General features: G+C 46.2%; 2 protein-coding genes across 2 annotated transcripts in view; both read right to left on the reverse strand.

Annotated features, from left to right (window-relative positions):
- Positions 1-2,087: 2,087 nt before the first annotated feature.
- LOC121584269 (extensin-like) lies at positions 2,088-2,972 on the reverse strand. Its single transcript, XM_041900097.2, has one exon. The coding sequence runs from the start codon at positions 2,970-2,972 to the stop codon at positions 2,088-2,090; it is 885 nt and encodes a 294-aa protein (XP_041756031.2).
- Positions 2,845-17,858, reverse strand: part of LOC121584346 (electrogenic sodium bicarbonate cotransporter 1) — a gene marked incomplete at its 5' end in the record, with an annotated part of 142,825 nt that continues 127,811 nt past the window's right edge. The window contains 2 exons of the mRNA XM_045216356.1: positions 2,845-3,109; positions 5,606-5,685. Of these exons, the coding sequence (XP_045072291.1) occupies positions 3,007-3,109; positions 5,606-5,685 (183 nt within the window). The remainder of the gene's footprint in view (positions 3,110-5,605; positions 5,686-17,858) is intronic.

Below are 17,858 nucleotides of genomic sequence, written 5' to 3' on the forward strand. Positions count from 1 at the left end.
GACAGTCATTTAGACAGTCTGTCAGTCATTTAGATAGTCAGTCAACCAGACAGACAGTCATTTAGACAGTCAGTCAGTCATTTAGACAGTCAGTCAGTCAGACAGTAATTTAGACAGTAATTTAGACAGTCAGTCAGACAGTCAGACAGACAGTCATTTAGACAGTCAGTCAGTCAGACAGTAATTTAGACAGTAATTTAGACAGTCAGTCAGACAGTCAGACAGACAGTCATTTAGACAGTCAGTCAGTCATTTAAACAATCAGTCAACATTATGATGCTATTAGATAAAACAACCATCATTATGAATGGGTGGTGTTCTGAAACACAATCACTGTGTCGGCTGAACCGCTGTCCAAACTCAGACTCTGTGATGGAGGTCTTAGTACAACATGCAGGTTACATTGGGAAGTCTTGAGTGGACCAGGTCTTAGTTTGACATGTAGGTTACATTGGGGAGACTGCATTCTGAAACCTCTTCCCCTTATCAAACATACATTATGGTGGATATTTAATTCTTACACCAGTACAAAATAATAATTGTTCAAAATAAAGGAAAAATGGCTTCAGTTTGGATGGACCTCACATGTTGCAGAGTCCTCAGTCTGACCAATGAGATAGGATATTGAAATGAAGTGGTGTGTCTGAGTGCTGCAGCACCCGTGTGTCTTACAGGTGGTCATTACAGTTAACAGTAAAGTGTTGCAATCACAACTCCAGTGAATTCAAATCTGCATCTAGACAAACAAAATACCAAACATTGTTTAAAAGTGAACTTATTTAGTAATATTTATATTATATCTCTATGTCACATGGTATTTCTCTGATGTTATATTATATTTCATCTCTTGAATAATTTGTACAAGAAGTAAAAGAACAGAAGACATATGAACTATATTCCATGCTGTGTCCAACTAGAGAAATTAACACACACCATCTGCCAGCTAAAATCAGAGGCAGAGCTACAAAATCAATCAAAATATTGTTTTCCGCAATTCCTTTTATACTTCTAATAATTGAGACGAAGAACTATATATATAAAAAGAGCAGAAGTGGTTCTACATGCTGCTGCTTCTCTAATAATGAGAACACAACTGTGGATGAATTATGAAGAACAGCAGAACCATAGAACAGTAGACCCGTAGAACCCTAGAACAGTGGAACAGTAGAACAGTGGAACAGTGGAACAGTAGAACAGTAGAACCGTAAAACCATAGAACAGTAGAACCGTAGAACAGTAACACCATAGAACAGTGGAACCGAAGAACCATAGCACAGTAGAAGAACTGTAGAATAGTAGAACCATAGAACGGTAGAACCGTAGAAGAGTAGAACCATAGAACCGTAGAATAGTAGAACCATAGAACAGTAGAACCGTAGAAGAGTAGAACCATAGAACCGTAGAATAGTAGAACCATAGAACAGTAGAATCGTAGAAGAGTAGAACCATAGAACAGTATCACCGTAGAAGAGTAGAACCATAGAACAGTAGAATAGTAGGACCATAGAACAGTAGAACAGTAGAATAGTAGAACCGTAGAACCATAGAATAGTAGAACCATAGAACAGTAGAACAGTAGAAAGGAGTTAGGCGTGTCACACCGTAGAACAGAATAACCGAAGAACCGTAGAACCATAGCACAGTAGAAGAACAGTAGAACAGTAGAACCATAGAACAGTAGAACCACATAATAGTAGAACCATAGAATAGTAGAAGAACAGTAGAACCATAGAACAGTAGAACCGTAGAATAGTAGAACCATAGAACAGTAGAACCATAGAACAGTAGAGCCATAGAACAGTAGAACAGTAGAAAGGAGTTAGGCGTGTCAGACACAGTGTTTCAGAATGAGGAAGACAGACAAACCTACAGCAGTAGCTGAAAAAACTGAAAGATCTACTGATGAAACCATGTTCTCCTCTTCCTATTGGTTAGGATCTAGCGATGAAACCATGTTGTCCTCTTCCTATTGGTTGATCCCTGGGAGGCTCAACTCCTCCCTTCACCAGGTCAAGTTTCAGATAATCACTAGTTTTCATTATTGGTTTTTGGAAAACAGAAAGCAAATAATAATTGTTTAAAACAAATCAAGTGTGAGTATTGTTGGTGCTGAGTGTTTGTGTGAGGAGGTTCTTGGGCATGGAGAGGGGCTTGGGCATGGATGAGAGGCTTGGGGCATGGATGAGGGTCTTGGGGCATGGATGAGGGTCTTGGGGCTTGGACGAGGGTCTTGGGGCATGGAGGAGGGTCTTGGGGCATGGAGGAGGGTCTTGGGGCTTGGACGAGGGTCTTGGGGCATGGAGGAAGGTCTTGGGGCATGGAGGAAGGTCTTGGGGCTTGGACGAGGGTCTTGGGGCATGGAGGAGGGTCTTGGGCATGGAGGAGAGGCTTGGGGCATGGAGGAGAGGCTTGGGGCATGGAGGAGAGGCTTGGGGCATGGTGGAGGGTCTTGGGGCTTGGACGAGGGTCTTGGGGCATGGATGAGGGTCTTGGGGCATGGAGGAGGGTCTTGGGGCATGGAGGAAGGTCTTGGGGCTTGGACGAGGGCCTTGGGGCATGGAGGAGGGTCTTGGGCATGGAGGAGAGGCTTGGGGCATGGAGGAGAGGCTTGGGGCATGGAGGAGAGGCTTGGGGCATGGAGGAGAGGCTTGGGGCATGGACCGGGGTCTTGGGTCTTGGGGCATGGAGGAGAGGCTTGGGGCATGGAGGAGGGGGCATGGAGGAGAGGCTTGGGGCATGGACGAGGGTCTTGGGGCATGGAGGAGAGGCTTGGGGCATGGGGGCTTGGGGCATGGAGGAGAGGCTTGGGGCATGGAGGAGAGGCTTGGGGCATGGAGGAGAGGCTTGGGGCATGGAGGAGAGGCTTGGGGCATGGGCAGGGTCTTGGGGCATGGAGGAGGGTCTTGGGGCATGGAGGAGAGGCTTGGGGCATGGAGGAGAGGCTTGGGGCATGGAGGAGGGTCTTGGGGCATGGAGGAGGGTCTTGGGGCTGTTGAGATGTAGGGGCTACAGAGAGGTCGCAGACCCTCGGCTCTTCCAGTGGTAACCGTTGTCATCAGGGTCCATCTCAATCCTAATCTGAGGCACGTTGAGTGGACTCATCTCTGGACTGTGACACACAAACGGACAGACAGACAGATACAACTTTTTTTAAATAACATCACATTAACTCATCAATTCACCATTTTTAAGTGGTCAACTGGGTGGGACTTCCTATGGGTTAACAAAGGACCACATGATTCCATCCAGGTCATCAGGAGGGATCAGCCAATGAATTATACTGGTGAGAAAACATTCCATTACTCCAGGTGGCAGTAAATCACCAACCTTGGCTTTATTTTTATTTTATTTTTTTATTTCACCTTTATTTAACCAGGTAAACCAGTTGAGAACAGGTTCTCATTTACAACTGCGACCTGGCCAAGATAAAGCAAAGCAGTGCAATAAAAACAACACAGAGTTACATATGGGGTAAAAAAACATAAAGTCAAAAATACAACAGAAAATATATATACAGTGTGTGCAAATGTAGCAAGTTATGGAGGTAAGGCAATAAATAGGCTATAGTGCAGAATAATTGCAATAGTATTAACACTGGAATGTTAGATGTGCAAGAGATTATGTGCAAATAGAGATACTGGGGTGCAAAATAACAAAATAAATAACAATATAGGGATGAGGTAGTTGGGTGGGCTAATTTCAGATGGGCTGTGTACAGGTGCAATGATCGGTAAGGTGCTCTGACAACTGATGCTTAAAGTTATTGAGGGAGATAAGAGTCTCAGCTTCAGAGATTTTTGCAATTGTTCCAGTCATTGGCAGCAGAGAACTGGAAGGAATGGCGGCCAAAGGAGGTGTTGGCTTTGGGAATGACCAGTGAGATATACCTGCTGGAGCGCAGACTACGGGTGGGTGCTGCTATGGTGACCAATGAGCTAAGATAAGGCGGGGATTTGCCTAGCAGTGATTTATAGATGGCCTGGAGCCAGTGGGTTTGACGACGAACATGTAGTGAGGACCAGCCAACAAGAGCGTACAGGTCACAGTGGTGGGTAGTGTATGGGGGCTTTGGAGACAAAACGGATGGCACTGTGATAGACTACATCCAATTTGCTGAGTAGAGTGTTGGAGGCTATTTTGTAAATGACATCGTCGAAGTCAAGGATCGGTAGGATAGTCAGTTTTACGAGGGCATGTTTGGCAGCATGTGTGAAGGAGGCTTTGTTGCGAAATAGGAAGCTTCGATTCTAGATTTAACTTTGGATTGGAGATTCTTTATGTGAGTCTGGAAGTTGAGTTTACAGTCTAACCAGACACCTAGGTATTTGTAGTTGTCCACATACTCTAGGTCAGACCCGTCGAGAGTGGTGATTCTAGTCGGGTGGGCGGGTGCCAGCAGCGTTCGATTGAAAAGCATGCATTTAGTTTTACTAGTGTTTAAGAGCAGTTGGAGGCTACTGAAGGATTGTTGTATGGCATTGAAGCTCGTTTGGAGGTTTGTTAACACAGTGTCCAATGAAGGGCCAGATGTATACAAAATGGTGTCGTCTGCGTAGAGGTGGATCTGAGAGTCACCAGCAGCAAGAGCGACATCATTGATATACACGGAGAAAAGTGTCGGCCCAAGAATTGAACCCTGTGGCACCCCCATAGAGACTGCCATAGGTCCAGACAACAGGCCCTCCGATTTGACACACTGAACTCTATCTGAGAAGTAGTTGGTGAACCAGCGCGAGGCAGTCATTTGAGAAACCAATTCAAACCAGTTCAGACAACACCCTCCAGGGGGCAGTAAATCACCAACCTTGGCTTTATACCTGTTCAGACAACACCCTCCAGGGGGCAGTAAAGCACCAACCTTGGCTTTATACCTGTTCAGACAACACCCTCCAGGGTGCAGTAAAGCACCAACCTTGGCTTTATACCTGTTCAGACAACACCCTCCAGGGGGCAGTAATCACCAACATTGGCTTTATACCTGTTCAGACAACACCCTCCAGGTGGCAGTAAATCACCAACCTTGGCTTTATACCAGTTCAGACAACACCCTCCAGGGGGCAGTAAATCACCAACCTTGGCTTTATACCAGTTCAGACAACACCCTCCAGGGGGCAGTAAACACCAACCTTGGCTTTATACCAGTTCAGACAACACCCTCCAGGTGGCAGTAAATCACCAACCTTGGCTTTATACCAGTTCAGACTACACCCTCCAGGGGGCAGTAAATCACCAACCTTGGCTTTATACCTGTTCAGACAACACCCTCCAGGGGGCAGTAAACACCAACGTTGGCTTTATACCAGTTCAGACTACACCCTCCAGGTGGCAGTAATCACCAACCTTGGCTTTATACCTGTTCAGACAACACCCTCCAGGGGGCAGTAAATCACCAACCTTGGCTTTATACCAGTTCAGACAACACCCTCCAGGTGGCAGTATGCACCCTTTCAGTTTGTTTACCTCAATGGCGCTGCCCATCCTCTCACAGATGCCGTAATGGTACAGATACGATGTGACCCTAACCATGTGACCTCAGCATCCACCATCCAACCACTATGCATGAACACACACACACACATACAGCCCTCTGTTAATGAGGTCTCACCTTGACTGACAGTTGGCCTGGTAGAAGAGCAGCTGCTCAGCACGATGAGTGTCGATCCAGGAATGATGAGGATTTATCTCCTGGGACGGACGGACAGACAGACAGACAGACAGACAGACAGACAGACAGACAGACAGACAGAGACAGAGACAGAGACAGAGACAGAGACAGAGACAGAGAGAGAGAGAGAGAGAGAGAGAGAGAGAGAGAGAGAGAGAGAGAGAGAGAGAGAGAGAGAGACATTATCCCATATCAGTCATTATAACATACATAGCTTCACATCACTACTAGTATAACTGACAAAGGGGAGCTTCTGACTATTTCTTCTAGGATTATTTTAGTTGAAAACATCATTATCATTGTGAAGAGTGCATTTTTGTAATATTGCATGCTTTGAGTTTAGTGATGCTAATCCCAATATGAGCTTTTCTGTTGCTACCACAAACATAGTGATGTTTGGGTAGATGCTGAAATACGCAGTGCATTTCAAGAGGATAGCCAGGATTCAATCAAAGGCCCACTGCCTTGTCGACAATGCACCTTTCATATGCAATGTACCTTACGTTCTCGGAGATCGCGTTCACTGTAAATGCTGCAGATCTCGGTTCCAGCATAAATTACCTTTAAAAGTAAAATGAGGTGCGCTTGTCGACGATGTGCCTTTGATTGAATCCTGGCCGGTATTCCAACATTGCCAAAACATCAAATATGGTTTGTATGAAGGAGGTCGGCTTATCAACATGAAAGCACAGTTCTCTATACACAACACCCCAGCATCACCAATATGCCAGCTTTTAAACAGTGTATTAGACCAAGCAGGAAGAAAAGGTGGAAATATCCCAAAGCCTTTGAAACATCAGAAGCACCATACAGGCACATGTGATGGTGAACAGGGTGAGATGAACCGACAGAGAGAAGTAAAGATCAAACACTGGTTAATAAGAGCAGCAGAGACCGCAGAGGACTAGCGTGAGACAGTTGGAGGAGTGAGTGAGTAGTGAGTGAGTGAGAGAGAACGGAAGAGAGTGAGAGATTTTTTATTTCATTTATTAGGATCCCCATTAGCCGACGCCAATGGCAACAGCTAGTCTTACAGGAGTCCAACACATAATGAAAAAGACATTACAGACTAAATACTTTACAATTTACATAAATTTAAAAACATTAACATGTAGTGTGTGTGTGCATCTATCAGTTCCACATACATGTCAGTACATACACACAACAAGTAGGTCACATGGGGGAGAGGCGTGGTGCATGAGGTGTTGCTTTATTAGTTTTTTGAAACCAGGTTTGCTGTTCACTTGTGTTATACGAGATGGAAGGGAGGAGAGAGAGAGAGAAAGAGAGAGAGAGAGCAGGTCATGAGCAGATGAGCTCCTGAATCTTTTAGTGTTTTTCTACAAAAAGATAGATTTAGAGTTGGATAAACGTGCCTTTTTTTTTTTACAAGGAAATATACAGGATACTACCCTGCACGACATAACCTTCACTACAAATCAAAACTCAAAATCTGATTTTGAACAAAATACTTGGAAGGATTCTGGAAGGATTCTTACTACCAAGGATTCTTAAAGCCAAGGACTATCCAGCAAACTGTCAGACAAACCAACAACCAGCCTATTAAAACAACAGAAACCTGAAAATATCATCCAACCTGGAACTGAGTATGTAATGTTTAGTATGAGATCACACTACCCCTGGGCATGGCACACTGCTATAAGATCACACTACCCCTGGGCATGGCACACTGCTATAAGATCACACTACCCCTGGGCATGGCACACTGCTATTAGATCACACTACCCCTGGGCATGGCACACTGCTATAAGATCACACTACCCCTGGGCATGGCACACTGCTATAAGATCACACTACCCCTGGGCATGGCACACTGCTGTAAGATCACACTACCCCTGGGCATGGCACACTGCTATAAGATCACACTACCCCTGGGCATGGCACACTGCTATAAGATCACACTACCCCTCTTTTAATAGAGAGGGTATTGGAGGAGGGTGGAACATCAGAATACTGGAAAACGAGGACCCTGAGACTGAGACAGCCTCTGTCAACCTGTACAAGAATGGAACAGTGGTGGTGCAGGGCAACTTCATACATCCCTCTGTCAACCTGTAGAATGGAACAGTGGTGGTGCAGGGCAACTTCATACATCCCTCTGTCAACCTGTAGAATGGAACAGTGGCAACTTCATCCACTTTCAGCAGGACTTCCAGAGAGCAGGAGCAGCTCTACCCCACCCCGAGGGAGTCTGATCATACCCCCTCTTCAAACTGCCCTGCAGACGAGGAGAGTCACCCCCCCAGACACTGAACACACCCAGAACTGCACTGCTCCTCCATCACTGAGAGGGATACATTCACAGAGCTGGAGAGAGACATGGTGGAGCTCAGAGAGCTGGTCCACACACTCCAGACAGAACAGACACACAAAACAGACCAGCACAACAACACCTATCTACCAGGCCCACCACCCTGGACTTGAACCCTAACCCTAACCCACAAAACAGACCAGCACAACAACACCTATCTACCAGGCCCACCACCCTGGACTTGAACCCTAACCCTAACCCACAAAACAGACCAGCACACCCCCACCCCCCCTACAATACCCAGAGGGCTGAAACAGACCAGCACAACAACACCTATCTACCAGGCCCACCACCCTGGACTTGAACCCTAACCCTAACCCACAAAACAGACCAGCACAACAACACCTATCTACCAGGCCCACCAACCTGGACTTGACCTGACTCTATGACCAAATGAAATTAAATGTAATTGGTCGCGTACACATATTTTGCAGATGTTATCGCAGGTGCAGCGAAATGCATATGTTTCTAGCTCCAACGTTGCAGTAATACCTAACAATACACACAAATCCCAAAATTATAGTAATTAAGAAATATCAGAACAGTATGGACAGTATATGAATAGAAAAGCTGTGTATTTACCATATATAGGATGGATAAGCCTTGACTAGAATACAGCATATACATACAGTGCATTCGGAAAGTATTCAGACCCCTTGACTTTTCCCACATTTTGTTACGTTACAGCCATATTCTAAAATTGATTACATTAATTAATTTCCTCATCAATCTAAACACAATACCCCATACTGACAAAGTGAAAACAGTTTTTAGAAATGTTTGAAAATGTATTACAAATAAAAAACAGATACCTTATTTACATAAGTCATCAGAACATTTGCTATGAGACTCGAAATCGAGCTCAGGTGCATCATGTTTCCACTGATAATCCTTGAGATGTTTCTACAACTTGATTGGAGTCCACCTCTGGTAAATTCAATTGATTGGACATGATTTGGAAAGGCACACACCTGTCTATATAAGGTCCCACAGTTGACAGTGCATGTCAGAGCAGAAACCAAGCCATGAGGTCGAAGGAATTGTCCGTAAAGCTCCGAGACAGGATTGTGTTGAGGCACAGATCTGGGGAAGGGTAACCAAAATATTTCTGCAGCCTTGAAGGTCCCCAAGAACACAGTGGCTTCCATCATTCCATCATTCTTAAATGGAAGGAGTTTGGAACCACTAAGACTCTTACTAGAGCTGGCCGCCCGGCCAAGTTGAGCAATTGAGGGAGAAGGGCCTTAGTCAGGGTGACCAATAATCCGATGGTCACTCTGACAGAGCTCCAGAGTTCCTCTGTGGAGATGGGAGAACCTTCCAGAAGGACATCCATCTCTGCAGCACTCCACCAATCAGGCCTTTATGTTAGAGTGGCCAGACGGAGTTTGCCAAAGGCACCTAAAGGACTCTCAGAGCATGAGAAACAAGATTCTCTGGTCTGATGAAACCAAGATTGAACTCTTTGGCGTGAATGCAAAGCATCACGTCTGGAGGAAACCTGGCACCATCCCTACGGTGAAGCATGGTGGTGGTAGCATCAAGCTGTGGGGATGTTTTTCAGCGGCAGGGACTGGGAGACTAGTCAGGATCGAGGGAAAGATGAACGGAACAAAGTACAGAGAGATCCTTGATGAAAACCTGCTCCAGAGCGCTCAGGACCTCAGACTGGGGCGAAGGTTCACCTTCCAACAGGACAACGACCGTAAGCACACAGCCAAGACAACACAGGAGTGGCTTTGGGACAAGTCTCTGAATGTCCTTGAGTGGCCCAGCCAGAGCCCGGACTTGAACCCGATCTAACATCTCTGGAGAGACCTGAAAATAGCTGTGCAGCGACGCTCCCCATCCAACCTGACAGAGCTTGAGAGGAGCTGCAGAGAAGAATGGGAGAAACTCCCCAAATACAGGTGTGCCAAGCTTGTAGTGTCATGCCCAAGAAGTAAATGTGATATTTCAGTTTTTAATTGTAATAAATGTGCACTTTTTTTCTAAAACCTGTTTTTGCTTTGTCATTATTGGGTATTGTGTGTAGATTGATGAGGGGGAAAAACAACTTAATCAATTTTAGAATAAGGCTGTAACGCAACAAAATGTGGAAAAAGTCAAGGGGTCTGAATACTTTCTGAATGCACTTAATAAAGTGGGTAAAACAGCATGTAAACATTGTTAAAGTGACCAGTGTTCAATGACTCAATGTACAGCATAGGGCAGCAGTCTCTAAGGTGCAGGGTAGAGTACCGGGTGGTGACTCTATATACTGTACATAGGGCAGCAGTCTCTAAGGGGCAGGGTAGAGTACCGGGTGGTGACTCTATATACTGTACATAGGGCAGCAGTCTCTAAGGTGCAGGGTAGAGTACCGGGTGGTGACTCTATATACTGTACATAGGGCAGCAGTCTCTAAGGTGCAGGGTAGAGTACCGGGTGGTGACTCTATATACTGTCCATAGGGCAGCAGTCTCTAAGGTGCAGGGTAGAGTACCGGGTGGTGACTCTATATACTGTACATAGGGCAGCAGTCTCTAAGGTGCAGGGTAGAGTACTGGGTGGTGACTCTATATACTGTCCATAGGGCAGCAGTCTCTAAGGGGCAGGGTAGAGTACTGGGTGGTGACTCTATATACTGTCCATAGGGCAGCAGTCTCTAAGGGGCAGGGTAGAGTACCGGGTGGTAGCCAGCTAGTGACAGTGACTACGTTCAGGGCAGGGTACTGGGTGGAGGCCGGCTAGTGGTGACTATTTAGCAGTCTGATGGCCTGGAGATAAAAGCAAATTTTCAGTCTCTTGGTCCCAGCTTTGATGCACCTGTACTGTCTCCACCTTCTAGATGATAGCGGGGTGAACAGGCTGTGGCTCGGGTGACTGAGGTTCTTAAGGATCTTCTTGGCCTTCCTGTGACACCGGGTGCTGTAGATGTCCTGGAGGCCAGGCAGTGTGCCCCCGGTGATGCATTGGGCTGACTGCACCACCCTCTGGAGAGCCCTGGGATTGCGGATGGTGCAATTGCCGTACCAGGCGGTGATACAGCCCGACAGGATGCTCTAAATGGTGCATCTGTAGAAGTTTGTTGCGAAATAGGAAGCCGATTCTAGATTTAACTTTGGATTGGAGATTCTTAATGTGAGTCTGGAAGGAGAGTTTACAGTCTAACCAGACACCTAGGTATTTGTAGTTGTCCACATACTCTAGGTCAGACCCGTCGAGAGTGGTGATTCTAGTTGGGTGGGCGGGTGCCAGCAGCGTGCATTTAGAGCATGCATTTAGTTTTACCAGTGTTTAAGAGCAGTTGGAGGCTACTGAAGGAGTGTTGTATGGCATTGAAGCTCGTTTGGAGGTTTGTTAACACAGTGTCCAATGAAGGGCCAGATGTCCACGATCAGCTCCTTTGTTTTGTTGACGTTGAGGGAGAGGTTATTTTCCTGGAACCACTCCGCCAGGGCCCTCACCTCCTTCCTGTGAGCTGTCTCGTCATTGTTGGTAATCAGGCCTAACGCTGTTGTGTCATCTGCAAACTTGATGATTGAGTTGGAGACATGCGTGGCCACACATTCATGGATGAACAGGGAGTACAGGAGGGGGCTGAGCATGCACCCTTGTAGGGCCCCCGTGTTGAGGATCAGCGTAGTGGGGTAGGCCCGTCAGGAAGTCCAGCAACCAGTTGCACAGGGCAGGGTTCAGACCCAGGGTCCCGAGCTTAGTGATGAGCTTGGAGGGCACCATGGTGTTGAAGGCTGAGCTGTAGTCGATGAACAGCATTCTTACATAGGTATTCCACTTGTCCATGTGGAATAGGGCAGTGTGCAGTGCGATGGCAGTTGCGTCCTCCGTGGATCTATTGGGGCGGTATGCAGATTGTAGTGGGTCTGGGGTGTCGGGTAAGGTGGAGGTGATATGATCCTTAACTAGCCTCTCAAAGCACTTCATGATGACTGTGTTTTCCACGAAGAAGGTGTTTAGTGTGTTTAGGTGAACAGTCCATGAGTGTTTTATCTTTATAATCTGTGATTGTCTGGAGTCCCTGCAACATCCGTCTAATGTCTCCACTTTGGCCCTGTTTGATTGGCTTACGGAGGGCATAGCTGGACTGTTTTTAGGAGGTAGATCCATGTTCCCAGTCACCATGCCGTGGTTAACTGTGGTGGTTCGAACTTTCAGTTTTGCGCAAATGCTGTCATCTATCCACGGTGTTTGGTTTGGATAAGTTCGTCACAGTGGGAACAACATCCTCTATGCACTTCCTGATGAAACCAGTCACCGAGTCAGTGTATACGTCAATACTATTCTTAGAGGCAGTTTCTGTGGCTCTAAGACTGGAATCCAGTTTGCACAAAGTCAATGGAGTTCCTTGAGATCCGTCGCGGTGTCGGCTTGGGGGGGAATATACACAGCCATGTTGATGACCAAAGAGAATTCTCTGCTGTCGGCATTTGATGGTGAGGTATTCCAGATTAGGAGAACAAAAGGACTTGAGTTCCTGTACGTAACCCCAATCACACCATGAGTAGTTAATCATGAAACACACACTTCCATCTTTCTTTTTCCCGGAGAGTTCTTTCTTCCTGTCCACGCGATGAACGGAGAACCCCGGGGCCAGTATATCCAGAGAGAGCCATGATTCCATGAAACAGAGCATGTTACAGTCCCTGATGTCTCTCTGGAAGGAGATCCTCGCCCTCAGCTTGTCTACTTTATTGTCCAGGGACTGAACATTAGCAGGTAATATATTTGTATTTTTGTATTTATTATGGATCCCCATTAGCTGCCAAGGCAGCAGCTACTCTTCCTGGGGTTCAGCAAAATTAAAGGAGTTATATATAATTAAAAACATTACATTACATTTCACAACACATTAAGTGTGTGCCCTTAGGCCACTACTCTACAAAAAAATTTTACATTTACATTTTTTGTCATTTAGCAGACGCTCTTATCCAGAGCGACTTACAGTTAGTGAGTGCATACATTATTATTTTTTCATACTGCCCCCCCGTGGGAATCAAACCCACAACCCTGGCGTTGCAAACACCATGCTCTACCAATTGAGCTACATCCCTGCCGGCCATTCCCTCCCCTACCCTGGACGAATTGTGCGCCGCCCCATGGGTCTCCCGTTCGCGGCCGACTACGACAGAGCCTGGATTCGAACCAGGATCTCTAGTGGCACAGCTAGCACTGCGATGCAGTGCCTTAGACCACTGCGCCACTCGGGAGACTACCACATATCTATAACACAAAATCCATGTGTATGTGTGTGTATAGTGCATATGTTATCATGTGTGTGTGTTTGTACCTATGTGTGTGTGTGTGTGTCTCTTCACAGTCCCCGCTGTTCCATAAGGTGTATTTTTATCTGTTTTTTAAATCTGATTCTACTGCTTGCATCAGTTACCTGATGTGGAATAGAGTTCCATGTAGTCATGGCTCTATGTAGTACTTTGCACCTCTCATCGTCTGTTTTGGACTTGGGGACTGTGTAGAGACCTCTGGTGGCATGTCTTGTGGGGTATGCATGGTTGTCTGAGCTGTGTGATAGTAGTTTAAACAGACAACTCAGTGTATTCAAATGCCAATACTTCTCACAAAATACAAGTAGTGATGAAATCAATCTCTCCTCTACTTTGAGCCAGGAGAGATTGACATGCATATTATTAATGTTAGCTCCCAGTGTACATTTAAGGTCCAGCCGTGCTGCCCTGTTCTGAGCCAGTTGTAATTTTCCTAAGTTCCTCTTTGTGACACCTGACTACACGACTGAACAGTAGTCCAGGTGTGACAAAACTAGGGCCTGTAGGACCTGCCTTGTTGATAGCGATGTTAAGAAAGCAGAGTAGCGCTTTATTATGGACAGACCTCTCCCCATCTAAGCTACTGTTGCATCAATATGTTTTGACCATGACAGTTTACAATCCAGGGATACGCCAAGCAGTTTAGTCACCTCAACTTGCTCAATTTCCACATTATTTATTACAAGATTTAGTTGAGGTTTAAGGTTTAGTGAATGATTTGTCCCAAATATAATGCTTTTGGTTTTTGAATTATTTAGGACTAACTTATTTCTTGCAACCCATTCTAAAACTGACTGCAGCGCTTTGTTAAGTGTAGCAGTGATTTCACTTGCTGTGGTAGCTGACATGTATAGTGTTGAGTGATCAGCATACATAGCCACTCTGGCTTTACTCAGAGCCAGAGGCAGGTCATTATTAACGATTGAAAAAAGTAATGGGCCTTGACAGCTGCCCTGGGGAATGCCTGACTCTACCTGGATTATGTTGGAGAGGCTTCCATTAAAGAAAACCCTCTGTGTTCTGTTAGACAGGTAACTCTCGATCCAAACTATAGCAGTGGATGTAAAGCAATAATGCATACGTTTTTCCAGCAGCAGATTATGATTGATAATGTCAAAAGCTGCACTGTAGTCTAACAAAAGAGCTCCCACAATCTTTTTATTATCAATTTCTCTCAGCCAACCATCAGTCATTTGTGAAAGTGCCGTACATGTTGAATGCCCTTCCCTGTAAGCGTGCTGAAAATCTGTTGTTAATTTGGTTTCTGGGAAATAGCATTGTATCTGGTCAAAAGTTTCCAAAACTTTACTAAGGGTTGGTAACAGGCTGATTGGTCGGCTGTTTGAGCCAGTAAAGGGGGCTTTACTATTCTTAGGTAGCAGAATTACTTTTGTTTCCCTCCAGGCCTGAGGGCACACACTTTCTAGTAGGCTTAAATTGAAGATATGGAAAATAGGAGTGGCAATATCGTCCGCTATTATCCTCAGTAATTTTCCATCCAAGTTATCAAACCCCAGTGGCTTGTCATTGTTGATAGACAACAATACTTTTTTCACCTTTTCCACACTCAGTTTACGGAATTCAAAATTACAATGCTTGTCTTTCAAAATTTAGTCAGTTATGCATGGATGTGTAGGTTCAGAATTTGTTATTGGCATGTCACGCCTAAGTTTGCTAATCTTGCCAATGAAAAAAATCATTAAAGTAGTTGGCAATATCAGTGGGTTTTGGATGAATGAACCATCTGATTCAATGAATGATGGAGCGGATTTCGCCTTCTTGCCCAAAATGTCATTTAAGGTGCTCCAAAGCTTTTTACTGTCATTCTTTATATAATTTATCTTTGTTTCATAGTATATTTTCTGCTTCTTTTTATTCAGTTTAGTCACATGATTTCTCGATTTACTAGAAAGTACGTTTGCCAATCGGCTGTGCAGCCTGACTTCTTGTATTTGCCATTCCTTTTGATTCATCCCTCTCAACCATAAAATGTTTAATCCACAGAGATGTAACAGTTTGTACAGTCATTTTCTTAATGGGTGCATGCTTACTAGTAACTGGAATAAGCAATTTCATAAATGTGTCAAGTGCAGCGTCTGGTTGCTCCTCATTACACTCCACAGACCAGAAAATATTATTTACATCAACAACATAGGAATCACTACAAAACTGCTTATATGACCTCTTATACACTATATTAGGCCCAGCCTTTGGAACTTTGGTTTTCCGAGATATGGCTACTATATTGTGATCACTACAGCCGTTAGATGTGGATGATGCTTTAGAGGATATTTCTGCATCATTAGTAACGATATGATCAATACATGTTGATGATTTGATTCCTGTGCTGTTTGTAACTACCCTGGTAGGTTGACTGATAACCTGAACCAGGTTGCAGGCACTGGTTACAGTTGGAAACTTTCTCTTGAGTGGGCAGCTTGATGAAATCCAGTCAATATTTAGGTCACCCAGAAAATATACGTCTCTGTTGAGATCACATACATTATCAAGCATTTCACACATACACTATATATATATACAAAAGTATGTGGACACCCCTTCAAATTAGTAGATTTGGTTATTTCAGCCTCAACCGTTGCTGACAGGTGTATAAAATCAAGCACACAGCCATACAATCTCCATAGAGAAATATTGGCTGTAGAATGGCCTTACTGAAGAGCTCAGTGACTTTCAACATGGCACCATCATAGGATGCCACCTTTCCAACAAGTCAGTTTGTCAAAGTTCTGCCCTGCTAGAGCTTCCCCGGTCAACTGTAAGTGCTGTAATTGTGAAGAGGTATAGAGGAGATGGACCCACTGATTGCCCTCTAGGTGCCAGAGAGCTGGTAGTCCCATCCACCTGGTTACCCTCTAGGTGCCAGAGAGCTGGTAGTCCCATCCACCTGGTTGCCCTCTAGGTGCCAGAGAGCTGGTAGTCCCATCCACCTGGTTGCCCTCTAGGTGCCAGAGAGCTGGTAGTCCCATCCACCTGATTACCCTCTAGGTTACAGAGAGCTGGTAGTCCCATCCACCTGATTACCCTCTAGGTTACAGAGAGCTGGTAGTCCCATCCACCTGGTTGCCCTCTAGGTGCCAGAGAGCTGGTAGTCCCATCCACCTGATTACCCTCTAGGTGCCAGAGAGCTGGTAGTCCCATCCACCTGGTTACCCTCTAGGTGCCAGAGAGCTGGTAGTCCCATCCACCTGGTTACCCTCTAGGTGACAGAGAGCTGGTAGTCCCATCCACCTGGTTACCCTCTAGGTGCCAGAGAGCTGGTAGTCCCATCCACCTGATTACCCTCTAGGTGACAGAGAGCTGGTAGTCCCATCCACCTGGTTACCCTCTAGGTGCCAGAGAGCTGGTAGTCCCATCCACCTGGTTACCCTCTAGGTGACAGAGAGCTGGTAGTCCCATCCACCTGGTTACCCTCTAGGTGACAGAGAGCTGGTAGTCCCATCCACCTGATTACCCTCTAGGTGACAGAGAGCTGGTAGTCCCATCCACCTGGTTACCCTCTAGGTGACAGAGAGCTGGTAGTCCCATCCACCTGATTACCCTCTAGGTGCCAGAGAGCTGGTAGTCCCATCCACCTGATTACCCTCTAGGTGACAGAGAGCTGGTAGTCCCATCCACCTGATTACCCTCTAGGTGCCAGAGAGCTGGTAGTCCCATCCACCTGGTTACCCTCTAGGTGCCAGAGCGCTGGTAGTCCCATCCACCTGGTTGCCCTCTAGGTGACAGAGAGCTGGTAGTCCCATCCACCTGATTACCCTCTAGGTGCCAGAGAGCTGGTAGTCCCATCCACCTGATTACCCTCTAGGTGCCAGAGAGCTGGTAGTCCCATCCACCTGGTTGCCCTCTAGGTGACAGAGAGCTGGTAGTCCCATCCACCTGATTACCCTCTAGGTGCCAGAGAGCTGGTAGTCCCATCCACCTGATTACCCTCTAGGTTACAGAGAGCTGGTAGTCCCATCCACCTGATTACCCTCTAGGTGCCAGAGAGCTGGTAGTCCCATCCACCTGATTACCCTCTAGGTGCCAGAGAGCTGGTAGTCCCATCCACCTGATTACCCTCTAGGTGACAGAGAGCTGGTAGTCCCATCCACCTGATTACCCTCTAGGTGACAGAGAGCTGGTAGTCCCATCCACCTGATTACCCTCTAGGTGCCAGAGAGCTGGTAGTCCCATCCACCTGGTTACCCTCTAGGTGCCAGAGAGCTGGTAGTCCCATCCACCTGGTTACCCTCTAGGTGCCAGAGAGCTGGTAGTCCCATCCACCTGATTACCCTCTAGGTGCCAGAGAGCTGGTAGTCCCATCCACCTGGTTACCCTCTAGGTGCCAGAGAGCTGGTAGTCCCATCCACCTGGTTACCCTCTAGGTGCCAGAGAGCTGGTAGTCCCATCCACCTGGTTACCCTCTAGGTGCCAGAGAGCTGGTAGTCCCATCCACCTGGTTACCCTCTAGGTGACAGAGAGCTGGTAGTCCCATCCACCTGATTACCCTCTAGGTGCCAGAGAGCTGGTAGTCCCATCCACCTGGTTACCCTCTAGGTGCCAGAGAGCTGGTAGTCCC

Source organism: Coregonus clupeaformis, unplaced genomic scaffold, assembly GCF_020615455.1.
Source record: "Coregonus clupeaformis isolate EN_2021a unplaced genomic scaffold, ASM2061545v1 scaf0691, whole genome shotgun sequence".
NCBI lineage: Eukaryota > Metazoa > Chordata > Actinopteri > Salmoniformes > Salmonidae > Coregonus > Coregonus clupeaformis.